Here is a 27665-nt window from a genome sequence, read left to right as displayed (position 1 = left end):
TATTTGGTTGAAGTATTTTGTAATTTGAAACTTGTTCAGTGTGAGATGCTTTATTAAGCTAACTCTAAGTGATTGCTGATAAATAATCTTCATAACTAACGTCAGTTAAGGCCCATGTTTAGGTGTCCATTTGTTGTCTGCTTGTAAAAGCAAACCGCACTGATCTTTGCAGGGCGATCTGAAAGCGTACCTGCGCAACGAGCAGGAGCACGTTCGGGGGGACTCGCAGACCATGCTGCTGCAGCGGATGGCGTGTGAGATCGCCGCGGGGCTGGCCGCCATGCACAAGCTGCACTTCCTGCACAGGTGGGTCCGTCCGGCGGGAGAGGCCGTGCAGTTTTCAAAGGGCCTATCAAAAGCTCCAAGAGACAGGCTGTAGAGTCCGCTCTGGTTTAAATCGTAGAAGCTGCCCTGTGCAGAAAGGTAAACACCTTTCTGTCAAAGCTTTCCGGTCCTACTCACACAACTGCAGCTCCTTGGGCACATTTTGTTCAGATCATTGATGTAATTATTGTAATTAAGACAACAAAGGGCTTTAAGTCCTACCTGATATGATGGTTCCGTGAACCCAAAGGGAGAGTTCTGCTTATTCTTTAGCCTTTTGAGCTCTGATTTATGTTTAAAATATATTTAACCCTTTTCGGTCCAACGCCGAGGCTGACTCGACAGACCAGCTTCAAAAGATACCACACTATGAAATGTTTTAAAGAATAAACTCTTTGATTGAATATACTTAATAATATAACCAGTGAACTTTTGGTTTAAACTTTAAAATAAGAACATTAAAAAGTTCAACATTCAATCCCCTCAATTAATTTGGACCAGACTGTTTGAATTCCAAAAATAAAAGTGGACCGCAAAGGGTTAGAGTTATTTCTTGGGTCTCCTGTGACACCAGGCAGTGTCTCTTTAGTTGAATTTAATTAAAGCATTTAACTCTTAATAATCTAAAGACCTAAAAAGGGACACCTGTGTGTATTGATGTGAAAGAATGTCTATGAAACATTACATTTTTTAAAAGGCAGGTTGGCTCGGCTGGTGTGGCTTAGTGGTTGAGTGTCAACCCAGGAACCAAGAGGTCGCAGGTTCGATTCCCAGTCAGGGCACATGCCTGGGTTTTGGACTCAATCCCCAGGAGGGGGCGTGCAGGAGGCAGCCAATCAATGATGTTCCTCTCTCTCATTGATGTTTCTATCTCTCCCTTCCTCTCTCTAAAAATCAATAAAAAAAAATTTTTTTTAAAAAAGGCAGGTTAGACTGGGATATATTTATAGAATGACAATTTTTAAAAGATTGTATTGATTTGAGAAAAAGGGGGGAAAGGAGAGGGAGATAGAGAAACATCGATCAGCTGCCTCCTGCACGCCCTCTACTGGGATCGTGCCCACATTCCTGGCATGTGCCCTGAATGAGAATCAAACCGGCCAGGGCATTTTTAAAGTTGAAATTTAGAATATTTATTGGCTGACTCAAAGTCAGATTTTCTGTGTTGGTTGAAAATAGAATAGTCCGCATGTCCAGCTGAAAGCTGTGAGCTGCATTTGGAAACTGCTGTGGTAAAGCACCCCAGTACATTTTATTTTTACTATCGTTTAAAAAGAGAGCTAGGCCTGGCTTTAAGTAGCCTGCATGTTTGCAGTCGGACACAGGACATTCATGACACTCAGTGACTTTCAGTCATTTTGCTTGCCATTTGCTACCAGGAATTCAGATTATTCAGGAAAGCACAAGCAGGAAGTGGGGGTGTGGTTGGTTTTGGAAAATGGCTGCAGTGGCATTGACTGCTCATGAGAACAGTCCTTTTGCAGATGGGTAAACTCCAGATCTGGGGGGAGTTGAGGACAAGTCGGGTGGGGACTCCTTAGAACCTCGAGCTCCCAGTTCGTGTCTGTCAGCCCCACTCTCTCGGGTGGCTGAGTCGTGTGCAGTCACTGACAGCTGAGGCGACAGGAGGCGCTGCCAAGGGGGGCGAGCCAGAGCCTTGAGAGCCTTTCAGAGCCGGATCGCTGGCAGCCTGCCCACTGGACCTGTTTTTCAACTTGAAGGAAGAAGATACTGGGTGTGTTTGTGTTTCCTGACCAGAACCAGCATTGACGTCAAGAGTTAACTCTGTTGTTAAGAAGTTGCACCTTGTGTTTTTCTCATCTTTAGCTTTTCGTGTTCTGGGCTTCAGAGAATATTTTTTACCAACTTTTGAATCAAATTATATCATTAGCATCTTGAATCTGGGTAGCACTTTAGCGTTTCCTGTGTATTTTATTTTATCCTTATAGAGATTAGCCCTTGCAGGTTCAGCCCTGTTGTTTTCGTGAGGGCACGGAGGCTCTGATGTGCTGAGTGGCTTGGCCAGAGTTACCCAGTTCTTAAGCAGTGGAGCTGAGACTCGTGCCCGGGTCTGACAGTGGTGACTGGGGTGTTGGGAGTGGAGGGAGGGAGGAAGCAGTTTTCTCAGAAATCCCCCCAGTCATGCCACTGTCTTCTTCCCCCTCAGCTCCGGCTCAGTTAGGAGAGGCTTCCCTTCTTTCCCTGAGACGGTCAGCTGAACTGTACTCGAGGTTTGCAGTGCCGTTTACAATGTGCAGATGCCTTTTGCACATAATGTCCCATCTTTCACCTGACCTTCACATCTGAAATCTAAAGGCCTACAGTGACCACAAGTAAGGAGAGGAGGGAGGAAGCGGGCAGTCCAGGAACTGCTTGAATGGCCTGAGCAGAAAGTGTCCGGAGCTCGGAAGGGGCTGCAGCCAGCCCCAGGCTGAGAGAGGAACACACACACGCACACACACACACACACAGACACACACACACACCCACACCTCACCCTGTCGGAATGCTGGCACCCAGCTTTTCATTCTGGTCTCAGGAGGGAGGTGTGCGCAGGCTGAGCAGGGTCTGTGTATAGAAACTCCAGAGATGCTCATTAGTGGTGCTCAGTAGCAGGACCTCTGTTGGCAAAACCTGCACACTGTCCAGCTGCAGCTTTGGGTCCCGTGGGTAAAGCTGCCCCTTCAAGCTTTCATGTTTCTGCCCTCAGATGGATTACTACTTCTGCCCCTCCGCCCCTTTTTCTTCTCTTTCTAAATGTAGGGGCCAATTCTGTTCTTAAGATTGGAAGTTTCTCTATTATTTGTAGCAATGGAGTCGGGGGGCAGGGGCCCAGGTTTTTCCCAGACACATCCGCAGGTCTGAAGGCTTCTGGATGGAATGCTGAAAACCACCGTGTGTAAACAGATGTGTAGAGAGGAACGTAGTGTCACTTAATCGTTTGGGAGGTTAGTTGGAAATTCAGATCAGCACACGTTTGTGAGGACCAGCCGCACGCACAGTGCAGTGCTCTGGCTGCTAACGCATTGTCGTGGATATTTGCTGATGTTGACGGGGAAATGCCGCTGTCCTGTCAGCTTTGGGACCCTGACAAAGGCACTTCAGTTCTCTGTGCCTCGGTTTTGCTGTCTGTAAATGGGGGAATAATAGCATCCACCTCAAGGGCTTGTTGTGAAGATTAAATGAGTAACAACACACGTAAGGTGCTTAGAGAAACGAGTTGTGTAAAGTAAGTGCTTTGTAAATATTAGCCATTTGTATATAATTGAGTCAGTGTTATATACCAAGTTGCCATTGAATTATGCCAGTGTTAGTGATTGCTGTTGTCATTCTCATGATTATATTTCAGATGTGAGCTTTGGAAATTAAAATCTTTGAAAGTAAGAATTTAACTTAGTTAAAGTTTTTGGTTTTCTATTATCATATAAAGACAAACATTTTAAATTTTGGACTATAGATTTTCAGTTTTTGATAACTTTTATTCAGGATTTAAAACTATAAACTCATTTTTAATTTAGTGGCCTTTTTTATGTGTATGCCAGTTGATGATTTTAAAAATTCCAAGGACTAAAGCCAAAATAAAAGAAATTTAATCTGTTGTCTATATAGGAAGTTCCTTTAAGAAAAGTAATTTTTTTTCAAATTATGTGTTTTGAAAATCAGTTTGCTCTTACATAAACTGTGTAAGTAAATTGTTTTAATTAACTCTTGCAAATGTGCTCTTTAGCTCCCTGGCGGAGAGGAGGAGTTTGGAGGAGATGAGCGTAATTTGAAAAGGGCTCCTTCTAATGCCTGTGCATCATTGAAAAGGGAGTTAAAAACAAACAGTTTTAATAATGTGAACGGGGGGCTTGAGGTTGTAACTTTACTAATCTTTACCAGACTATTACTCAAGTAATACAAGTTATTGTACAAACTATTCAGACAATTTAGACAGTAGTATTTTAGAGTTCCTTCTTGACCACTCTTAAAAGACTAGGAAAGGAGCCACAAACCTGGTGTTAATGCAGCACAAGGTACAGATATGCTCAGTATTTGACCTTAGCCATCATAGCTATTTGCAAAAATATCTGATCAGCTCCATTATTTAAGTCACTAAAATATAATATGTAATCCATTTGCTATATAAAAAGAATCTACACTAATAAAAGAGAAAAATGGTAATTGGCGTACGGCGATACCTTTTTCATTGGCTAATCAGGGCTATATGCAAATTAACTGCCAACTAAGATTGGCAGTTAACTGCCAACAAGATGGCGGCTAATTTGCATATGTAGGCACAATGCAGGGAGGCGAAAGGGAAAGCAGGAAGAAGCCCCCTGCCACCGACAGTGATCCGAAACCCAGGGGGGAGCTAAGAGCTGGGGGGCAGGGCAAAGGCGGCCCTGGGGCCGCCTTTGCCCTGCCCCCCAGCCATGATCGGAGAATCAGGCGCCTTTGCCGCCCTGGCCAGTGATAGCAGGAAGTAGGGGTGGAGCCAGCGATGGGAGCTGGGCACAGTCGAAGCTGGCAGTCCCAGGAGCTAGGGGTCCCTTGCCTGGGCCCAAAGCGAAGCCCACAATCGCGGTGCCCCCCGCTGCCACTGCAGGTCCCCGCTGCCCGGGCCGGACGCCTAGGCCAGAGGCGTTAGGCCTGGGCAGGGATGGAGCCTGCAACCGCGGGGAGCTGGGGGTCCCCTGCCCAGGCCTGACACCTCTGCCGGAGGCCTCAGGCCTGGTCAAGGGGCTGATCCGGTGATTGGTGATTGGAGGGTAATGAGGGTCAACTCCTCTGGCTGAGGCATCAGGCCTGGGCGGGGGGCGGAGCCGGGGATTGGGGGGATATGATGGTCCCCTTGCCCAGGCCTGAAGCCTGGGTCAGAGGCATCAGGCTTGGGCGGGGGGTGGAGCAAGCGATCAGAGGGAGATGGGGGTCCCCTGTCCAAGCCTGACACCTCTGGCGGAGGCGTCAGGCCTGGGCAAGGGGCCGATCAGGCGATCGGAGGGTGATGGGGGTCAACGCCTGAGGGCTCCCAGTATGTGAGAGGGGGCAGGCTGGGCTGAGGGACACTCCCCCCCCACACACACACCCAGTGCACGAATTTCGTGCACCGGGCCCCTAGTTTTAAAATAAAAATTATTAAGTAGGGAGCTCAAAATACTACTCTGATTCCCAGAGAAAGCCTTTTTCCATAGCGATGTTTTCTGGTCACGGATTTTCCTTGTTCTTGAGTTCACGTCACTCTCTCTGTTTTCAGCGACTTAGCCTTGCGGAATTGTTTTCTTACCTCGGATCTAAATGTGAAAGTGGGAGACTATGGAATAGGATTCAGCAGGTACAAGGTAAGCCAGAGGTTCACAGGTTCTCTCCTTAGTCGTTAGTCGGATTTAATTTTTCCTGGTCCCAAGGTGGTAATAGCACAGAATGCCACTCCTTTTCTGAAGGAGGGTGAGAATCCTGTGCAGGTGGCCTTTTTGGAGAGTTCCAGTCATTTAAGTGGGAGTGTTGGCGTCTGATGTGTGGTTTTTCTAAATCAGTGACTTTGTCCTGGAGGTTTGGTTTCAGCTTCCCCGATGCTTTGTTTAAAAAAACGTGCTCTGGGCCTTGGCCGGTTTGGCTCAATGGATAGAGCGTCGGCCTATGGACTGAAGGGTCCGGGTTCGATTCCAGCCAAGGGCACATGACCAGGTTGTGGGCCCGATCCCCAGTGGGGGTGCGTACGGGAGGCAGTGGATCAGTGATTCTCTGTCATCATTGATGTCTATCTCTCCCTCGCCCTTTCTCTCTGAAATGAATAAAGAAATATATTTTAAAAAAAAACAAAACGTGCACTGGGTGTAATTGACATAGTTTGATGCTGTATAATAAATGTTAGTGTGCATTGGGCAGTATAATTAATGCCATGTGTATAATGAAATACACATGTCACATAACTATTTCTCCCTTCTATGTTCAGTAAAATTTTGGATCGAATTCAGTAAGCTTGGGGTTTAGGTTTTTAAACGGTCACAAACATATTCCCAAAGAAAGGAAGAAGTAGGTGAGGTTTGTCTGTGTTTGTGCAGCCCAGCTGAAGGGAAGGAGGTAGCTTGATGTGGGGCGAAGAAGGGAACTGTCCGCTCCACGCTGCCCGGAGACCTTGGCGCAGCCGCTCGGCCTCCTTTTCTGAGCAGCAGCATGAGGATTATATCTGTGCTGTGCTGTGGGGTTCGTGTGGCTCAGTACTTTTAACCAAAAATTGTTATGCGAATATAAGTTGGCCATTTGTTGATATAGTAGCTCTAGTGTCTTGAGCACTTACTGTATATTCCAGGCACTCTGAGGTGCTGGCCTGCATTATCTCATTTAATCCTCACCACGAAGAGAGGGAGGGATTGCATCACCTCCTTTGATGGATAAGGAAAGAGGCCGGGCATATTTGTTTCCTTCCTGGAGTCACCTAGCTGGTTAATGGTTGAACATGGACTTGCAACCCAGCCTGTCTGTTGAAGCCTGCGCCCTTATTAACTGGCACCACTCTCCTATTCGGGGCGTAGAGCCCAGCTCTTTTGTTCAGAGTCTGTTCTGGGCATCAGCTACAGTGTACCTTCCTTTTCCAGGAAGGGTGGCTGAGCGAGTGTTTGTGGTGAGACCAGCTCATGAAGCCCAGGAGGTTTTGGAGAAGCCTCACCCACCTCCTACCCAGAAAGTCTCTCTTTGTGCCCACTTCCTTTTGGGCTGAGTATTGTTGTCTGAGAATGACCTGGAATTAAATTACTGAGCTCATTAAAAGTATGAAAGAATTCAAAATTCTGTGTGCTTTCTAACAAAACAGGAGGATTATATTGAAACAGATGATAAGAAATTTTTCCCTCTGCGATGGACTGCTCCAGAGTTAGTAACCAGCTTTCAAGACAGACTACTAACTGCAGATCAAACTAAGTACAGTAACATTTGGTATGTATTGATCTACCATTCTACTAGGCTTTTGTGTAGCAACGTCCTAACTCTCTCCTGGAGCACTTTCTTAAAGGGAGTAATTGAATAAGATGTAGGGACTCAAGAGTGCCTGGTGGTATGGAAAAGACAATGTACGTATTGATATGGCAGTAGTCACATTGCAGTGACATAATTAACTTTTTGAATACTGCCTCTCTTACCCATTCAACAATAATAAGCTCCATAAAAGCAGGATCCAAGTCCATTTTCTGTGCCTACCACAGGGTCTGGCATATAATACAAATTTAATAAATATTTATTGAAGTGAATGAAAACACAGAAAAGCTAAGTACTTCTTACTTCTTGAACTTGATCGAGAAATGTGGGTCCTTTTATTTCCTCTGATAGAAATGATCTCTCAGCTTAGATACTGAATATGCTGATCGTTTTCACTGATTTGTGAAATTAGCATCGGAGAATTTAATTCATGTTATATTGTATTATACAATGTCAGATAATACATTTATTTAATTCCATACAGCTTATTCAGACAAGCATTCTGGTGGGTATTGATCACAGTCACGTAAACCATCTTTATCCAAACCTCGCTGGATATCAGAATCAGGAGGGAGCTTTTCGGAAAAACCATTTCCTAGGCCACACCGGCATCTGCCAGCTAAGAGTCCTGGGGGTGCGGGATCCTAAATACCAGAGTGTTCCTGAGAGCTGCCCAGATAACACACATGCTCAGCCCAGTGTGGGAGCCATGGCCGTAAGGAGGAGACAGTCATGCACGACAGAAGGCAGGAAACGTGGGAGAGAAATGCGGAGACCACGTAGAGGAGGTGAAGGGTCAGTGTCCATCTGACTTGAGCAGCAGAGGCCACTTCCCTGGGGACCAAGCAGTGGACATGAGAGCAAGTGGGACCAGCAGAGAAGGGGCCTTCTTGCCTTTGGTAATGGCTGCACAGGCATTGAGAGGCTGGGCAGGTGGCGCTCTTGGCACACAGATAGCTGGCAGAGTGATGGAGGGAAACCCCTTCATAACAGCAACATGCCCCCAACGACGGGAATAACTAGAAGAAATGTGTGGCTCTGGCCGGGCTGGCTCGGTGAATAGAGCGCTGGCTGTGACTAAAGAGCCCCGGCTTCGATTCCGCATGCATGTGCCTCGGTTACAGGTTCGCTCCCTGACCCTGGTCGGCGCTCATGTGGGAGGCAGCCAATCGATGAGTCTCTCTCACATCGGTGTTCCTGTCCCTCCTCCTCCCACTTTCTCTAAAAATCAATGGAAAAATATCCTCGGGTGAAGATTAACAAAAAAAGAAAAAGAAAAAGGAATGTGAGGGTCCAACAGGGAAGAGTTGTTCATGTAAAGATTTCTTTTAGATCCATTATGAATGGAACTCTTTTTCTACCATAAAACTCAGAATTCAGTATATTTATTTTCTATCTAACCATTTTGCTGAACTCAAGTCATTTTCATGATCTTTCAAATAATTTCTTGACTTTTGAAGTTGAGAGTCAGATTAGCTCCTCCCTGAATTTTGTGGCTTTGTGGCTGTTTCACATGGTTTGGCATTGGCCAGAACTACCAGAGCTGTGTTTACCAGTAGGTAAGAGGAGTCCTGCTTGCCGTGGTCCTCAGTTTCATGAGAATGTCTCTTTTTCAGATCATGTTAGAGAGCTGTCTTTACTGCCTTTCAGTACACACCTTGTCCTTAAAGTTCCTAGTGACTGCACAGATAATGTGGATGTTAAAAATTCAACGTCTAAAGGGAGAAAGAAATAATCACTTTCTTTTTCCCTCAGGTCCCTGGGTGTGACGCTTTGGGAACTTTTTGATAATGCTGCTCAGCCGTATTCCAACCTTTCCAACTTGGATGTTCTTAACCGGGTCATTCGAGAGAGAGACACAAAACTCCCCAAGCCCCAGCTGGAGCAGCCTTATTCTGACAGATGGTTGGTGACTTCCTGTTTCTGTTTTTATACAGTAAATGTTGTATTTTTCATTTGTATACTATTCATGACTTTTAAAAGAATTAATGTATATTTTTATAACTTAACATTGTTTTTGAAAAATGTATGGAATAAGTAGGAATTTTTGTGTATTATGCACATTAAAAAATGTGAAGTCAGATTCATTAAAAAAGTCAACAGTAATTGAGTTTGCTATTGCGGAATTGTTTTCAAATGAGGCTAGCTATAGGTGATATCTAACATGTGAGAAAAAAGGTAGCATAAAAATGATAATATTTAAATTGGCAGTTGAAACTAATTTGCATAACATAACATGTTCACATTTGCAAAACAAACTTATTTTTTATGCGTCTTTGAACCAGTTCTTACTCCATTTCCAATTAGGATCTGGTTCACTTCCCTTTAGGCCTCTGTCTACACCCCTGTGTGCCCAGCTGGCATTGCCCCTGGAGGCTGGTGCCCCTGCCTATAGGCAGTGCTCAGCTTCCCAAGTGCTAGAACCATTGCCTCAGAATAACTTGGCAGATACGCTGTAAGTTGAATACTTTGAAGCTGTCTTTGCGCATGGCTACCCTCGGCTGTGTTCAGCCAGCCCTTGGAAGACCAACTCCTGGCTGCTGCCTTCTTGGGCTTCATTCTCTCTCTTCCCTCCACTTGCAGCTCCTTTTATGGTCTAAGGAAACCATGTGCTGCAGAAGATTATAGTGTTACTGTTCGTCAGGGGAGTAGTGAGATGAGTTACAGCAGCATTTGTCTGTGTGAGTTTTTGCAAAATAAAGTGAATAAATCTACAAACTCAAGGCAAGTGCATTCTTTCCACACAGAATACCTGAGACAGTTGTTTCACGAGGACAGCATGTTAAAACTATTCTTTCTGAATTCAGTAGACAAGTCCTTGGTTAAACACCAGAGGAACAAATGACAAGGCAACAGAATTGCCGTGATCCTGTGGAATGTCCTGAGAACACAGAAGTTAGTGGTCAAATGCATTATTTCTGCATTTCCTCTCTCACCATGGTCTCAGCAGGAACGGAACGACTTCATGTGGCCAGCAGTGATTCAAGTGTAGAAACTTCTGGGATGTCCAGTTGGCTTAGGGCAGCGGTTCTCAACCTGTGGGTTAAGACCCCTTTGGGGGTCGAACGACCCTTTCACAGGGGTCGCCTAAGACCATCGGAAAACACATATATAATTATGTATTGTTTTTGTGATTAATCACTATGCTTTAATTATGTTCAATTTGTAATAATGAAAATACATCCTGCATATCAGATATTTACATGACGATTCATAACTGTAGCAAAATTACAGTTATGAAGTAGCAACGAAAATAATTTTATGGTTGGGGATCACCACAACATGAGGAACTGTATTAAAGGGTCGCGGCATTAGGAAGGTTGAGAACCACTGGCTTAGGGGCTCTTGTAAAGTCTTTTCTTATTCTAAAAATGATGTGCTATCAGTCCATTAACTACCTGTCATGTGTCCCTCAGGTATGAAGTTTTGCAGTTCTGCTGGTTGCCACCAGACAAGAGACCAGTGGCCGAGGACGTGCACAGGCTGCTCACCTACCTGCGCATGCAAAGCCAGAGGGACTCGGAGGTCGACTTCGAACAACAGTGGAACGCTCTTAAACCAAATACACACACCAGGGACACTTCCAACAGCGCTGCGTTCCCCATCCTCGACCATTTCTCCAGGGATCGGCTTGGTCGTGAAATGGAGGAAGTCCTCACCGTGACGGAAACCAGCCAGGGCCTGAGCTTTGAGTATGTCTGGGAGGCAGCTAAGCACGACCACTTTGATGAACGCAGCCGGGGCCCCCCGGAGGAGGCCTTGTCTTACACGAGCATCTTCTTTCCAGTTGAAGTGTTTGAGAGTTCACTTTCAGATCCCGGGCCCGGGAAACAAGACAGCAGTGGCCAGGAAGTCCCCGTGAGAGCCCCGGGAGTGGTGCCCGTTTTTGATGCCCACAACCTTTCTGTTGGAAGCGACTATTACATCCAACTAGAAGAAAAAAGTGGTAGCAACTTGGAGCTCGATTACCCACCTGCACTGCTCACCACTGACCTGGAGAAGCCAGAGAGGACGAGTGACAAGGCGCCCCGGTTTCTGACACTCGGGGGCCTTGAGCTTGAGGAATCCAGTACAGATGAGGATTTCTTCCAAAGCAGCACAGACCCCAGAGATCCCAGCACCCCTGAGGCCATGCGTGCCGCCAGCGGCCCCGAGAGCCCTGTCAACAGTATATTTAATGATCTGGACAAATCTGAGGACCTGCCCAGTCACCAGAAAATATTTGACTTAATGGAACTGAATGGAGTTCAAGTGGACTTCAAGCCGACCACTTTAAGTTCAAGTTTGGACGACCCCAAAGACTCGCTAGTAACAGGCCACCTTGAGAAAGAAAAGCCCCACAAGCTTTTTGACTGTGAGCCTCTTTGCTTCTCAGAAAGCCTTGCGCACCAAGATAATTTTGATCCACTGAATGTGCAAGAATTGTCAGAAAACTTTTTATTTCTTCAAGAGAAAAACTTATTAAGAGACTCATTGTGTAGCAAAGAACATATAAATGACCTTCAAACAGAACTTAAAAATGCTGGTTTTACGGAAACCATGTTAGAAACTCCACGTAGGAACACTTTAGACACCGAGTTTAAGTTTGCTGAAAATAAACCAGGCTTTTCTTTGTTGCAGGAAAACATAAGCGCAAAGGGTCAAGACACACGTGTTGTGCTCAAGGACCACGCTTTGAGCACCTCGTGGCCGTCTTCCCCGGAAGTGCAGGTACCTCCTACCTCGCTCGAAACGGAAGGAACACCTCACAGCGCACCAACAGATACGGTCCCGAAGCCGGGAGAAACCACGCCCAGGCGCTTAGATGTCAGGATCCATGACGGCCGTCTTGGCCAAGAAGCAAGTGTAGGTTCTGTGCCCGTCCCGGTTGGAATGCCCTCCGCCGACGCTGGAGCAAACAGCATAGGCCCTGGGTCCCACGAGCTGACTCAGCAAAGTGAAGAGGCCTCGGGACGGACCCAGAGTGACTGTGCTCTGGTGGGCGGCATCTTGGCCAGGAAAGCGAGTGCAGAGAGCAGTCCTCCGGAGCTGACACACAGCCTGCAGAAGCAGCCCCCTTCAGAGGACCATCGCAGTGACCGTCCCCTAGCGAAGAGCCCGGGAGCCGGGGACACTTCGCGTCAGCTCAGCTGTAAAGATGCAACCGAAGGGGCCTTGGTGTCCGCCCTTTCCTCAGACTCGACTAGTCAGGACAGCCTTTTGGAAGATAGCTTGTCAACACCCATTCCAACTTCAGAACAGTCGGTGGAGACCCCCGATTCTCTGGACTCCGTGGACGTCCATGAGGCTCTGCTGGGTCCTCTAGGGGGCGGGCAGGAGAAACTCATGCCCCCTGACAAGCCTGCAGACAGTGGGTACGAGACCGAGAACTTGGAGTCGCCTGAGTGGACTCTGCACCCTGCTCCCGACGGTGCCTCAGCCTCAGATGTGGCCCTAGCAGACGACAGCCGTCATGGCGAGTTGCCTCCCAACCCTGTCATCGTCATCTCCGATGCAGCTGACAGCCACAGAGGGACCGAAGTGACCTCCCAGACCTCTGCAGCTGGCTCTCAGAGCTCACACCGAGACTCTGCCTACTTCTCAGATAACGATTCTGAACCTGATAAGAAGTCGGAGGGGGTCCAAGGAACCTCAGTGTCAGCTTTGGCATTGGTGATGGGCCAGCCTCTGCCAGAGCCAGTCATCCCGGAGCAAAGTCCTGGCACCACGGACAGTGGCCTGGAAACCAAAAGCAGCCCGCCAGACCAAAGTGGTCTGTCTGCTTTGCAGAATTCCAGTCTCCTGGAATCAGGAGAAATGGCCACAGCACTGACAGACAGTTCCAAAGAGCTGCATGTTCCTGAAGACGAGGCTGGCAGTCCCTCGAGTGTGGTAAACTCGGAGCTGAGCAGCGGCGATGATTTCGAGGCACAAGAAGAGCCCCCGTGCACCATCGCCTCCACCGGGACAAACACCAACGAGCTCCTTGCGTTCGCCAGTTCTACCCTCTGCTCCGGTAGCCCGTCGGACCTGACGGTGGAGCAGCCCTTCTCCAGCCACGCGGAGGGCCCCAAGCTGAAGGAGCCAGACATCGAAGGGAAGTACCTGGGGAAGCTTGGCGTGTCGGGGGTGCTCGACCTCTCCGAGGACGGGATCGATGCAGACGAGGAAGATGAGAACAGCGACGACTCAGACGAGGACCTGCGGGCGTTCAACCTGCACAGCCTCAGCTCCGAGTCGGAGGATGAGGTCGAGCACCCTGTCCCCGTGATCCTCAGCAGCGAGGACGGGAGGCACCTGCGGAGCCTATTGAAACCCCCGGCGGCGGCTGCTGCTGACCAGCTGCCGGACGCCTGGAAGAAAGAAAAGAAGGCCGTGACCTTTTTTGATGACGTCACCGTCTATCTGTTTGACCAGGTATCTGTTACTTCCACGTCGTCATAGTAGAGGGTTCCAGAATGTGGCAGGACGTGGAGTGTGCTCTGTTTTCCCACTTTCAATTTTGAGGTCACGGACTGCTTTTTTATTTTATTTTATTTTATTTTATTTTTATTTATTTTTTGGGGGTCTTAGCTCTCTATTTATTTATTTATTTTTTAGTTTTGTTTTCTTTTTAGTTTTATTGCTTAAAGTATTACAAAGGGTATTACATATGTCTCCTTTTTCCCCCCCGCCCTTGACAATCTCCTACCCCCCAGTGTCTTATGTCCATTGGTTATGCTTATATGCATGCATACAAGTCCTTCGGTTGATCTCTTACACCCCCTTTCTGCCCCCCAACCCTCCCTGGCCTTCCCGCTGCAGTTTGACAGTCTGTTCGAGGCTGCTCTGCCTCTGTATCTATTATTGTTCAAAAGTTTATAATGGTCTTTATTATCCATGAATGAGTGAGATCATGTGGTATTTTTCCTTCATTGACTGGCTTATTTCACTTAGCATAATGCTCTCCAGTTCCATCCATGACGTTGCAAATGGTAAGAGTTCCTTCTTTTTTACAGCAGCATAGTATTCCATCGTGTAGATGTACCACAGTTTTCTAATCCATTCATCTACTGATGGGCACTTAGGCTGTTTCCAGATCTTAGCTATGGTGAATTGTGCTGCTATGAACATATGGGTGCATATATCCTTTCTGATTGGTGTTTCTGGTTTCTTGGGATATATTCCTAGAAGTGGGATCACAGGGTCAAATGGGAGTTCCATTTTTAGTTTTTTCAGGAAACTCCATACTGACGGACTGCTTTTTTAAAAAGCCATTTGCGGTTGATTGCTGTTACAATTCCAAGAATATGCAGAAATGTAGTTTGCACAGGGAACTCCTATCAAATTAAGAAAGGACATCTGTGCTCTTCCTGGGTCTCCCGGCAGAGTCCTGCTGAGGTTGGTTACCCTTCACAGACGTTGTTATAATCTGACGTCGGCAATAACACCCTGCCCTCAGGTCCACGCTGGCACAGGCTGGCTCATGATTAGCCCTGGAGACACAGCCCAGTGGCAGTGCCTATGGGGCAGCAGCAGGGTCTGCGGCTCTCCCTTCCTCCTCCCTCTCCTGCCCTCCTCCCCCCTCCTGCCCTCCTCCTCCCTCCAGTCCTCCCCCCGTCCTCCTCCCCCCTCCTGCCCTCCCCCCTCCTGCCCTCCTCCCTCCTCTCCCCTCCTGTCCTCCTCCCCCCTCCTGCCCTCCCCCCTCCTGCCCCCCTCCCCCCTCCTGCCCTCCTCCCCCCTCCTGCCCTCCTCCTCCTCCCCCCTCCTACCCTCCCCCCTCCTGCCCTCCTCCCCCCTCCTGCCCTCCCCCCTCCTGCCCTCCTCCCCCCTCCTGCCCTCCTCCCTCCTCTCCCCTCCTGTCCTCCTCCCCCCTCCTGCCCTCCTCCCCCCTCCTGCCCTCCCCCCTCCTGCCCTCCTCCCCCCTCCTGCCCTCCTCCCCCCTCCTGCCCTCCTCCTCCTCCCCCCTCCTGCCCTCCCCCCTCCTGCCCTCCTCCCCCCTCCTGCCCTCCTCCCCCCTCCTGTCCTCCTCCCCCCTCCTGTCCTCCTCCCCCCTGTGGAGCAGGCGGCCGCTGTGCACCACACAAGGTGGGCTCAGACTTTGCCTTCTTTAAAAATGAACCAGCCTGTAATTCAGACTTTTTAAAAAAATATTCTTTGTCGACTAATCTCTGTAGTCCTTGAATTTGCTTCCTGAATGAGCTAGATGGTGAGGAAAGCTCAGTCACAGACACACTGAATGGGACTCCTTTGTGTTGCAGAAGGTGTGGGAGTCCTTGGCCCTTGTCTCCTTAGAGCCGCCCGCCCTCCCTGTGTGTCAGTCTGGGACAGACTGTCAGGCCTCTCTCCCAGCTTTGTGCCTCCTCAGGCGAGTTTGTCTTTCCAAGAATGTCGTCTGCATGGACTTCACAGCATACCACCTTCGGAGGCTGGCCTTCTCTCCGGCGTGTAATGCCTTCGAACCCACCCGAGGCCACGGGTCGATAGTGCCTGCCTCTGTTGCTGAGCGCTGTTCCGCGTGTGGGTGCCAGTGGTCTCGGCATTCGCCGGCTGAGGGACAATGTGGTTTTTCCACTTTGAACAATTGTGTGCAGGTTTTCGAGTGGACATAGGTGGGGGAGGGGGTGAACACCAGGGGTGTGATTGCTGGGCTGTATGGTAAGTGTGTGCTCAGTTTTTTAAAGAAAATGACCTTTTCCACAGAGGCTGTGCCACTCCCATCCGCAGTGCAGGGGGGTTCAGTTTCTCTTTATCTTCCCCAGTATTTGGTGGCGTCACTCTCTTCTATTTTAGCTTTTCCAATAGCCTCAGTCGTGATCTTAAATTCATTTCCCTGTGGCTGGCCAGTGAGGCTGCACGACTCTTCATTGCGCATGTATTCCATGCACTCATTTGCTGTCTGTACGTCCTTTTCAGTGAAATGCCCCATCTTTTGCCCATTTTCTTACCTGGATTCTCTGTGTTTGAGTTTTGTTTGAGTTTGTAATAAATTCTAGCTATGAGCCCGTTGTCCAATCCACGGTTTGGGAATATTTCTCCCAGTCTGTAGGCTGTCTTTCACAGAGCAAAGGTTTTAAATTTTGATGGACTCCCATTTATCACTTTTTTTAATAGATCATAATTTTTTAAAATCTGTTTTTATTGATTTCAGAGAGAGGAAGGGAGTGGGAGAAAGAGATAGAAACATCAATGATGAGAGAATCATCAATTGGCTGCCTTCCGCACGCCCCCCACTGGGGATCGAGCCTGCAAACCGGGCATGTGCCCTGACCAGGAATTGAACCATGACCTCCTGGTTCCTAGGTCAATGCTCAACCACTGAGCCACACCGGCCGGGCTGGCTCATACTTTTGTTATGTCTGAGCACCCTTCACCAACCCCTAGATCCTGAATATTTTCTCTAAGTTCTATGTTTAGATCTGTTACACATTTTGAGTTGATTTCTGTGTAAGGTTTAGGTTGGGGTTCATTGTTTTATGTTGGGATGTGTGTGCAGCTGTTCCAGTGCTGTCTGTTGAGAAGACTGCTCGCTGTCCATTGAACAGCCTTTGCACTTTCGTCAAAAATTAAATGATCATCTCTCTATGGGTCTATTTCTGAACTTTTTGTTCTGTTCCACTGACTTGTGTATTTATCTCTTTGCCAATACCTCACTCTTGTGATTAAGTCTTAAAATCAGGGGTGTGATTCCTCTATCATTTTTCCTCCTTTTTAAAATTGTTTTGGCTTCTGTAGTTCCTGTAATTTGCCTTATAGATTTTAGAATCAGCTTGTCTATAGCTACAAACAAAAATCCTACTTGGATTTTGATGGGAACTGCGTGAAGCCTAAAGCTCAGCTGGAGGAGAATTGGCGTGTGTCTGTGTTGAGCCCCGGATCGTGACCTCTGCCCCTTCATCTGCGGGTGCCTCAGTGTGTGCAGGGTGCTCTGTTGCTCGCTTTGATTACCCTCACGAGGAGATGCTCACTGGTCTCATGAAAGAAGGTGGGCAGTATTTCTCTTTCTGAAAGAGTGTGTAGATTTATTGATCTGTTTGAAGAACTGCTTTTGATTTCATAGAGTGTTTTTTCTTATTTTCTTTCAATTTTATTGATTTCTGCTGTGTCATTTATTTCCTTCCAGTTGCTTTAGATTTATTTTGCTTTTCTTTTTCTAGACTCTTAAGGAAGACCCTTAGCATGTAAGACCTTTCTTCTTTCAAATATGAGCATTTCATGTTATAAACATCCCTCTGTGTGTTAGCTGCATCCCACAAATTTTAATGTTGTATTTTTATTCCGTTCAAAATACTTCCTAATTTTCCTCACGGCTTCCTCTTTGATCCTTAGATTATTTATGCACGTGTTAATGTTTAAGCCCTCGTGGTGGGGGTTCTCTCTTTAAGGCGTTTGCTGTGCTGTTTGGACTCAGCCCCAAAGTGCAAAGCGGGCCCTGGAGTGAGCAGAGGGCTCAGGAGCCCTTTGGTTCTGGTTCTGAAAGCAGCAGGGGGGTATCCTGCTGCCAGAAAGGGGAGACGACATCCTTTTTTATTCCCTTTCTCGGTCCCAGCCCCAGGCCATCCCAGGGTGGCAGCAGTAGGGGTGCGCGGCTCCTGTGGTCATGAGGGGACAAATGCTCTCTCCACCCAGAGGGCCTGTGATCCCCAGAGCGAGGAGAACCCCTGAGCTCCCCTGCGGAGCTACACGAAGTGTGCAGTGCAGTGGGGGGCCAGAGCCCCACCGGGAGTACCAGAGACCCCGCAGAGAGTGAGGCACCCAGAAAAGCAGCCCCATCAAGCTGTTTCTGAGCTCTCGCTTGCTTCCAAGTGCGCATGGCAGATCTGGCCTGAACCGGCACACTACACTCTACAGCACTGAGATGGAGCGGTCGGGGGACTGCCGCTCCAGGGGCCAGTCCGGCCAGAGAATGGCATGTGCACAGGGCAGGCTCAGTCCAGGCCAGGAGCTGTGGTCGGGGCAGGGGCGGGGGTGACACTCCCTGCTGTTTGCTATCTTTGAGTTCCAGCTTCTTCCCGACCGGCCTGCGACTGCTTGCTTCTCAGAGGCCCACGCGGCTGCTTCGTGTGTTCTGCCCGGGCTTCGGAGCTGCGTCAGTGGGAGAGACAGGGCTGTGTGTCCCTATCCACCTCCTTTAAGAGGAGCATTTCCCAGCCGGTCGGTCAGACGCACCGCGGCCTGTGATGCGTGCACCTGCGGCTCCCGGGGCCGGCGCTTCCTGACGGGCTTTTTGCTTGTCTTTTCAGGAGACCCCAACCAAAGAGCTGGGACACTGCGGGGCAGAAGCGCGTGGCCCTGAGCGGAGCAGCCCGGCACCGTCATCGGGTTCCCCCTACCTGAGCAGGGGCATAAATTCCGAAAGTTCCACCGATGAAGAAGGTATTTCACTTCACAGACGGGTTTAAAATCAACTAAAAAGAGTGCATTGTGAATGTAAACATTTGAAGATGACTTCACTGTTGCTTTACAGGACCCACGGCACACCACCTGTTGGCCGCGCGTGTTTGCTGAGCTGCAGGGTGCACTTGTGTGTTTGCTCTCTGTTCTCTATCATCAGCCGATCACAGGAGAATGGTGTCTCATTTTGTCTTTGTAGGTGGAGGCTTTGAATGGGATGACGACTTCTCCCCAGACTCTTTTATGTCAAAGACAACGAGTAACCTCCTTAGTTCCAAGCCATCTCTGCAGACTTCTAAGTACTTTTCTCCACCGCCCCCGCCCCGGAGCGCGGAGCAGAGCTGGCCCCAGGCGGCGCCGTACTCCCGGTTCTCCATCTCTCCCGCCAGCATCGCCAGCTTTTCTCTCACACATCTTACCGACTCGGATATTGAGCCAGGAGGTGAGGGGGTGCTGGCCCAGGGCCGTCCTGGGAGACCCGTCCCCCTGTTCCTGAATGCATGTTAACCTGCTGCTTGCCTGGCGGGGTAGGTTATGGACAGTTCTCTATGCAGCTTGCGGGGCCACATCCCACCTTCCAGACCCTGTTACTCCAGGGGCTCAGTACTACTTGCAGGCGTCGCCTCGCTGCCCCTGCTGGGCTGGCTGGCCTGGGCAGAAGCGGGACTTGCCCCCGTGTGAGGGCCATCTCCCTCCCTTTTTCTGCTTTTGCTCCTGGCTACCCCACCCCTGTCTCCAGTTCCTCCTCCCCTAGAAGCAGCTCTTCAGAAGGCTATGCTCCTAAGAACACTTGGCCCCAGGTTTGGGATTGAGCCCAAATTCACCCTGGTTTTCCCCAGGAATGTTGATTTTGCCATTAAGTCTTGGTCCTGTGCGATACCAGAGGCCTGGGTGGGCAGGCGCGGGCAGGGCACATTTGAAGTTGTATTATCTGAACATACGGACCCTTTCTTCCCCATAACTAGATTGGAAGATAAACGTTAAGAGGTACATTTTTTTATTTGAAGTTTGCAGATCAAATAATAACGAGGAAACATAAAGCTTCTGTTTGTGTCCGTGCTGCGCTTAATTGTGCCGATTAGATAATGGGCATGACCAACGCCTGTCAGAGGGCAGCCGTGTGCCGGCCAGACCCGCTCTCTCCTGCGCCCTCAGCCTCGACATTGACCCAGCGTGGGAGCTGAGCAGATGTGCTTGCTGCCCTGGGAAGAACACCTGGGGCTTGGCAGGTGCTGGGTGTCCGCACTCGCAGCTTCAGTTCCTTTTTCTGCCGTGCAGCTCAGATGCTACCCCGACTGTTTCATCTGGGGCGATCACTAACCCCGCTCTGCTTGCTCTCTCCTAAACAGGAAGCAGTGAAGATGGAGAAAAAGATTAGGTGGATGGTGATGCCCTCTCAGGTTCCAGGCTGCTTCCCCGCGGCGGCGGGCCTGTGCTGCCCACCGAACAGCACCATCCACACGACATCTGCTGAGGCGGGACAGGGAGAGAGACTCAGAGGCAGAGAGGGAGCCAGCACTGGGCCCCGAGCCTGGTACCCGTCTGGGGAGCCAGGGTCCTGTCTCGCGTGGTTTGCTGCCCTGGCAGCTGCGCGCCTGCAGCCGCCCTCACCACTAAAGACGCTCGGGCTCTGGTCTTCCTTGGGGAGGCCTGGCACTGCTCAGGTGCGTGGAGAACTGTGGGCTCCCGGCTGTTTCTGGTTTCCACGTGGGGTTCTCTGTCCACACCCGTCTGCGCACGGGCCCAGAGGACGCGTGGTGGGACTGGGCACCGTGAGCCATATTTATTATTTGTAAGAAATCACTAATTGCTTCTGTAATTGCACTGTGGGTACATGTCCTAAGAGTCCCTGATATTGTACAGAATCTTAAGTTATTCAAGGAAAATAAGGCAGGTCAAGCTGGTGCTACCCACTAGTTTGATTTTTTGGTTGTTTTATAGTTTATTTGCTCTGCATGGTACTTGTAAGCTGAAATACGTGGAGTGTGTGCAGTCCTTAGAGTTGCTGGAGTTGCAGATGGTCCTCTTTCGTAAACGATAACTGATTCCGGCGCTAGTGCTTCGAGCCTCATAGGAAAGGTTTTGATGAGCCCAGAGACACTGCTCTTCGGTCGATGGGCTGGAACCCCTGTTGTCTCTTCTCAACGCGGTGGTTTCCCTGTAGCGGAGGAGGCTTCCCTGAGTAGCCTCTGTGTGATTCTCCACCCCGATTTTTAAACCCTCTGGGGAAACACCAACAGGTGGTGCGCCCCAGCACTGAGTGCTGGTTAGACTGTGCGGTCCCCGGGCCCTTCCCCCAGAGGCACATCCCTCCAGCTGCCGTCACTGGACACCTGCTTGGCTTTCAGAAGCGCAGGCTGCTGTGGCTTCCGTGTCCTTGGAACTCCTTCCGCAGGAAGGTGGGAACGCGGAGGGAGGAGCTGCTGCCCCAGGGCTCTGGCGACAGGAGGGTTTGATTCTGTTTGTAAAAGCTCAGCCTCTGGTGTTGAGCTCTTAATACCCGCAGAGCGGAACTTTCCCCTAGAACCCCTCCGAGGCATGTCACGTCCAGGTGGCTGGTCTGCAGCCGAGGAGATCCCTGCATCCCATCCCGCAACTGAGGAAGGAGGGACGAGGGAAAGCGGCGGAGCCTCCACAGCCAGCATGTCCTCCTGGCCGGAAGCTGGGCAGCCCTGCCGGCCGCTCACCCAGACGCCACCCCGGGGCGCACTGCACTGACCCTCCCGTCTGCATTAAGCACCGAGTTCTCCCCTTGCTTGGAAAAGGACGCGTGTGTCCAGTGCAACCTCCTAGTGTTGGTGGCCTCCTCCTGCAGTTGTGAGTCCTGCTCTGACCTCGCGGAGTTCCCAGGGGCTAGAGCAGCGCTGCGCTGGGGGGGCTCGGCGTGTCCGTCCTGAAGCCAGGTCTGCAGGCCCCGCAGGCTGCCCTTCCCCAGTGTTCCCGGCGCTGAGGTGCTTTCCCACTCCAGCCGGGGTGCAAGTCACAGGAACGCCATCCCGGGGCGGGATGCAAACGTGTACACTGGCTAGAGTGTCCGTAGTAAATGTTGGTCCTTATTACCAATTCTGGTTCACTCCACTAACTTCTTACACTAGCAATAACGTTCCAGAGCGAGAGACTTCCGATGGAGAAGAGCCCTTCTCCCCACTTGCTGTGAGCATGGAGTACCACGGGGGAGGGGGGGGGGCGCGCTGCTGGGAGCTGGACCCTGTGGTGTGCACTTTGAAAAGTTAACAGGGCATTAGAAGGTGATTTTGCCAAAGTTGCCAAACTCTGAGTTTCTTACTTATGGAGACTTCCTGAGCTTTCTGAATTTTTACATCTAACTACCAGCTTGGTTTAGAGAGAAATAAGGCCATTATACTAGCTTTTTCAAAGTATAGGTTTAAGGGGTTCAGACTTAATGACTAAAATCAAGCCGATCTATAGAATATATAGTCTTCTTATACACCCAGCCCAGGCTAAATCTGGTGTTTTTGGGTTGACCATTTTTCACTACAATCAAGGAGATTTTAACAACATAATTCTCATTTTTATTTATTTTAAGCCTGTGTCGCTCTCATAATTGCCAAAAAGGCATTTTATACATTGAGTTGGGGGGGAGGGGTTGGAGTAGATCTTACTGTGGGGTTGCATGGTGGGGAATATTTTATATTTATAATGAACACGTGCGTGAACATGTTCTTTTGAAATCTCCAGCAATACACAGGAAATAAATCGTGTACACTAAAATTTTCAGCCCATTTTTGAAATGCCAGTGTGTGCTTTGTTTCTTTTTTTTACTCAGTTGTATAAAAGTAGTGGGTTTTCAAGCAGTACTTGCTCTAGTAAGTTATGCAGTGAAATAAATCAGTGATTCTCTAGGGAATACGGGTGAGGTTTGAAATACCTGCCTCACAACATTTCCTGGCCTCCCTTGGAATTGATCAGGTTTCAATGAGACCTACTTTGGTGGAGTTTAATCCCATGGTACAAATCTAACCTTCATTTCCTTCCTAGCTAGGTGTTAACTTGTGTTATCAATGACTGTTGTAAGTCAAAAAGAATGTAGAAAAGTGCTCCCAAATCCTCCTGACACTTGGACTGTGGTCTGGGAAGAAGCCATTCATCTTCAGGGTGAAGCAGCTCAGCAACGCTGAATTGAAAACTTGTTCATTTTAAATGTACAGGTGACTGTTTCTACGGAAATGGGTTTATCTAAGACAAGTCTCTGTATGTCTTGCTGCCATGAAACACCTTTAAAAGCCTCTTAGTATTATGTTCATAGGGTGTGTGTAGGGTTAATGACTTGCCGCATGTTTGCCCTGAGGGCCCAGGTGTGAGGGAGCAGCTCCTGGCATAACTGGCCTCAGCTGGTCATCTGAAAACCCCAGAAGCAAACCGGGTCAGAGGCTGCAAGACACACGCCTTCTGAGAAGTAGCCTTAGAGTAAGAATGCTGTAGTTCCTTCAGACCTGAATCTCAAACACAATCTTCCTAGGTTGTGATGGGGTTGGCTCAAGTTTTGACTATTAAAAGGAAAGTTCTCTTTAACGTCTGAAAAAATCCTCAAAGATGTGTTGACAGTATTGAACTGCCTCCAGCCGTTACTGGAATGGCTGGACATGCCTAGTAGGTCTCAGAGGGCCCAGGGGCAGTCACACTGTGCGGCTTCCCTGTTGTACTTTAACACGATCGTAAGAGTACTCACGGCAGTGTAACAGTTAATGAACTTTCAGTTTAAATTGTGTACATTTTTAAATTGTAAGATTTTTACTGTATATTGATGCATAGTGTGATTCAATAAATTGCTTGTAATTTAAAAACTATTTAATATTCAAAATAAATATAGTTATATATTTATAAATTCTGTTGCTGTGTTTATTCTGTAATTTTAACACGGAGGCCCTGGGTGGGTCGCTGGCACTGCCCTGGTCTCCAGATGCCCTTTTCCGAGACAGACCTGAACCCCACGCGCCCAGAGAACAGACCGTGGTGACTGGGAAACAGCTTTCACGCGAATTTGTGCTGCCTTAACGCGTGGCTGTAATCCGAAGCCTTTGATGGTTTCAGAAGCATTTTAGTTCCTGAGGTCCAGCACCCAGTGAGCAAACCAAGAGGCGAATCCGCTCCAAACCAGCCTTTCTGTGCCCCGAGTGGCCTCATCCCCATCGCGGGCCTTGCTCTCCTGGTCCCAGCGGCCAAGAGCACCTGACAGGCTCTTACCAAGCTGACCACACCTGGCCCCAACTCGGGTTATAAGAACTCCCATGTGACCCTCAGGGAGGAGATGGGGAGCCGTGACCCCCCCCTTCAGAGATGCCCAAGACAGGCAGCGAGGGACAGCGCTGACCCTGACCCTGCGGGGGTGGGGCACAGGCTCCTGCGCCACCGGCCACGGTCTCGCTGCACTGGGGGCGCGTCCTGTCAGCCCCCAAGGAGCCGAGCCAGACGCTTTCCACGCGCCCGTGAACAGTGCGCTCGGTAAAGCACGTGGGTGGCAGAGCCGGGTTTGCGCCCAAGCTGCCTGCCGGCTCCCGGAGACCGAACACCGGCGACCAGTTATTTCCCGGCGACGTGCGCGCAGGCGGGCCCAGGTGCTCCGCGGGCGGGGCTCCTCCCCTGGCACCCGGACCGGGGTGGGGGGGCGGGGGGGAGGGGTGTCGCAGAGCCCCCGGGCGGGCGCAGCCGGTTCGCCGGAACTTGGGCTCCCGCTCCTGGAGGACGTGGCCGCTTCCCGTTTAGGAAACGCATTATTAAACACGCTCCTCCGCGAATTCTCCAGACGGGCTCCGCGTTCCGAGCTTAACCCCACGGTCAGGTGCGGCCGCCAGGACAGTGCCGGCTTCCTCTCCGCGCCGCTGGGCTCGCCGGGAGGCCTCAGTCTCCCCAGCCGCGGCCTGGGCTCCGCGGCGCGGGTGGGGGCGCGACCCGGGCTGGGTCCCCAGGTGCGCGCCCCGCGCCGCCTCCGCGGACACCGGCCCCGCCCCGGCCCCGCCCCGCGGGCTCATTTACATGTGGCCGCGGCCCCGCCTGGGGCGGCTAAAGCGACGTGTCCTTGTCCCCCGTGGACAGCCCTGGTGCGCGCGGTCGCTGATCCCCAGGTAACGGGGTAGGGGTCGGCGGTGGGGGAGCCGCGGGGAGAGGACCCAGGTCAGGGCCGGTGGGGTCTGGAGAGGAACCTGGGTGGGAGGTCTGGGCCCAGAACCCTGACGGGGACCCTCCACGGCTTAGCCCGGGGGCTGCTGCAGGCGCTGGCCCCTGCGGACCTCTGCTCACCCAGGTCTACAGCAGCTGGCCCGGTGCTGTCCCTGCGTGTGACGGGCAGCCGGGCAGTGCAGTCGATGCGGCGGCCGCAATCGGGGCCAGTCGGTCAGGGCACCTCGGAGCTGGGAGGGGGTTACAGCGCTGAGCGGCCTGACTCCTAAACCCAGGAGGCACTTGGGGGCCGTGAGAAGCAGCAGCCAGAGAAAAGCCTGGGGCTCAGGACGCCTCACTCAGGGGGAGAGGGGGCCGCCAGGTCAGGGAAAGGTTTGAGGGGTCACCATGAGATCCAATAGGAACATGGGGGTGTGTCAATGAGCAGCAGCCTGGGTCACTGTGCACCAAGCGGTCAGCGGCCACTGGGCAGCGAGGAGGCTGCTGTGGGCAGCTGCCCTGAGTGTCCGCTGGCCCACCGAGTGACCACGGGGTGGCCTGTGTTCTGGATTTCAGCTCCAAGGGCCCCCCTCAGAGCCACCACCCCCTGGGACAACCAGTCTGGAGCCATGAAGACCAAGAACCGGCCCCCCAGGCGCCGGGTGCCTCCGCAGAACGCAGAGGCCACCCCAGGGGAGCAGACCCCCGACAGGCCCCAGCCGGGCTCCGGGGCCCCGCTGGCCAAGGGTCTGCGGAGCCGGACCGCGCGGGCGCAGGGGGTGCGGGCGGAGGGCGGGCGCCGGCGGCCGGGGCTCTCGGGCCAGGCTGGCCGGCGGGAGAGCAGCGTCCAGCGGCGGCTGGAGAGCAACGAGCGCGAGCGGCAGCGCATGCACACGCTCAACAACGCCTTCCAGGCGCTGCGCGAGGTCATCCCGCACGTGCGCGCCGACAAGAAACTCTCCAAGATCGAGACCCTCACGCTGGCCAAGAACTACATCAAGTCGCTGACGGCCACCATCCTGACCATGTCCAGCGGTCGCCTCCCGGGCCTGGAGGGACCTGGCCCTAAGCTCTACCAGCACTACCAGCAGCAGCAGGCGGCGGGGGGCGCCCTGGGGGCCCCGGAGGCCCAGCCCGAGGGCCACCTGCACAAGTACTCCACGCAGATCCACAGCTTCCGGGAGGGCTCCTAGCACCCGCCCTGGGCCCGCCACGAGCCCCAGGCTGGTGGCGACATCCCCACGTGGACGTGGCCCCCGCGGCTTCATCCTCCCTGAACACTCCGCTGCCTTTCTGGATGGAGCACGTGGGTTCCCCGGACCTGTTTTTCCATTGACCAGACAGGAGTTGACAGGCCTTTGTAGGTAGATTCTCCTCTCTGCTGGCTCCCTCCTGAAGCAACGGAGGTCCCCGGGAGGCGTCCTGGGTAAGTTACCCTAGTCACTCCTGAAGCGCAGGCCCCGGAAGGGACCGCCTCCAACCTGCATCAGAGCCTCCTCATTCGGGGTAAACTGAGGCACACAGCAAGTAAAGCTCAGGGCCACTTGGGGAGTGTGGCTGAGCCAAGATGGTTGAAGCGAGTTCAGCATCTGTGTTAGACAGAATCCCTCATCAGACGACCTCAAAGGAACTGGAAAGGGACCTTCAGAGGGGACGTCCCGAGGGGCTGGGATCTTTCCCTGCCTCCTCTTGTGCTGGGGGCTCCTGACTGCGGAGGGGCTGAGCGGGTCAGAGGGTCTGTGGCCTGGTGCTGAGGGGCAGGGGCAGGACGGGAGAGAGGCCACTGGGCTCTGCTCCGCTGGGAGGCTGGGCCTCTCAGCCCTGGCCCGTTGGGGAGGTTGTGTCCCCACGCCTCCCTCGGGTCCCACCCAGGTTTGCCGCTCGTTGTCATAGTCGTGCTGACTGTGTGGTTTGTTAGGACTTTAGGATGTTGGGTCCTGGTTGGGGTTGGGGGCTCTGTGGGGCGCCCTTGGGAGAGCCTGGGTGGCAGGAGCTCCCTCCCCCACTGGTGCTGCTCTGCAAAGACAGGACTGGCATCTTGGCAGGTCTCCGCAGCCCTGGGCCAAGCTTCCTTCTGTGTTCCTGCCCCGCTGGCTTCAGCAGGCTTGGCGACTTTGTCCTCCAGCCCACAGCCAACATGGGGAGGGGGCAGGGCCCTTGGCAGCCTCAGGCCGGAACCACAGTGACAGGGGCTGGGGTGAGGGTAGAGTTGCCCTGGCACGTGGGGCCCAGTCCCCTGCCGGCCCTCCTGGGCATTGCAGATGGGGGATGGCTGGGCAGGGAGTGGGCTGTACAGCCCAGGACTTGTTCCTGATGCGTGCCCTCACTGTCAAGCCCGGTAGTCCAGGCCCAGCCATTTCATGCGTCCCTGGGCTGTGTGTCAGCCCTGGCAGCACCAAGGACAGAGGGTGGCACCCCTCGGAACAGCCAGTGGCCACTTACCTGGTCAGACACTGGCCGGGCCCTCCCTAGGCCCCAGTGCAGGCCCCTCTGGAAGGTGGCCCTGGGAGCCTTCAGCGCCGGTCAGGTGAGGGCCCAGGTGCGCCTGGACTGCCGTCAGGCGTGGCTGCTGGGGAAGGTGAGTGGCGGTCAGGACAACCCGCCAATGGGACCTGAGGTGGAGAGCAACTCCAAGCTCGGGACTGATGGGGTCCGTGCGGCCCCGCTGACGGCTGCTGGCTGACACAACAGGTGAGGCCCGCACACCTGGTGGCTCTTGTCCTGGCCGAGCCAACGCCGGAGCAGGGCTCCGTCCGCCCCTGAGCTTGCTGAGCGAACGACAAACAGCCGGCAGCACAGGGAGGGCCCAGCAGTGCCCTGTGTCCAGGAGAGCGTGCGGGTGCACAGGGAGGGCGCCCAGCAGTGCCCTGTGTCCGGGAGAGCGTGCGGGTGCACAGGGAGGGCGCCCAGCAGTGCCC

The 27665-nt window shown here is 51.7% G+C and overlaps 2 protein-coding genes across 2 annotated transcripts in view; both read left to right on the top strand.

Moving 5' to 3' along the window:
• LMTK2 (lemur tyrosine kinase 2) overlaps positions 1 to 20124 on the top strand; it is a 57172-nt gene extending 37048 nt beyond the window's left edge. The window contains exons 7-14 of the mRNA XM_081090869.1: positions 173 to 306; positions 5561 to 5645; positions 7118 to 7239; positions 9034 to 9183; positions 10695 to 13674; positions 18480 to 18612; positions 18830 to 19072; positions 19980 to 20124. Of these exons, the coding sequence (XP_080946995.1) occupies positions 173 to 306; positions 5561 to 5645; positions 7118 to 7239; positions 9034 to 9183; positions 10695 to 13674; positions 18480 to 18612; positions 18830 to 19072; positions 19980 to 20008 (3876 nt within the window). The 3' untranslated portion in view covers positions 20009 to 20124. The remainder of the gene's footprint in view (positions 1 to 172; positions 307 to 5560; positions 5646 to 7117; positions 7240 to 9033; positions 9184 to 10694; positions 13675 to 18479; positions 18613 to 18829; positions 19073 to 19979) is intronic.
• Positions 20125 to 25376: 5252 nt separating this feature from the next.
• Positions 25377 to 25940, top strand: BHLHA15 (basic helix-loop-helix family member a15; the record flags this gene model as incomplete). The annotated part of the gene is made up of 1 exon (XM_081093057.1): positions 25377 to 25940. One exon carries the CDS (start codon positions 25377 to 25379, stop codon positions 25938 to 25940), a length of 564 nt encoding a protein of 187 aa, XP_080949183.1.
• Positions 25941 to 27665: the final 1725 nt, after the last annotated feature.

The sequence above is a fragment of the Myotis nattereri genome (genome assembly GCF_964212035.1).
Source record: "Myotis nattereri genome assembly, chromosome: 5".
In the NCBI taxonomy this organism is placed as follows: Eukaryota; Metazoa; Chordata; class Mammalia; order Chiroptera; family Vespertilionidae; genus Myotis; species Myotis nattereri.
This window is presented reverse-complemented; position numbering and strand designations above follow the sequence as displayed.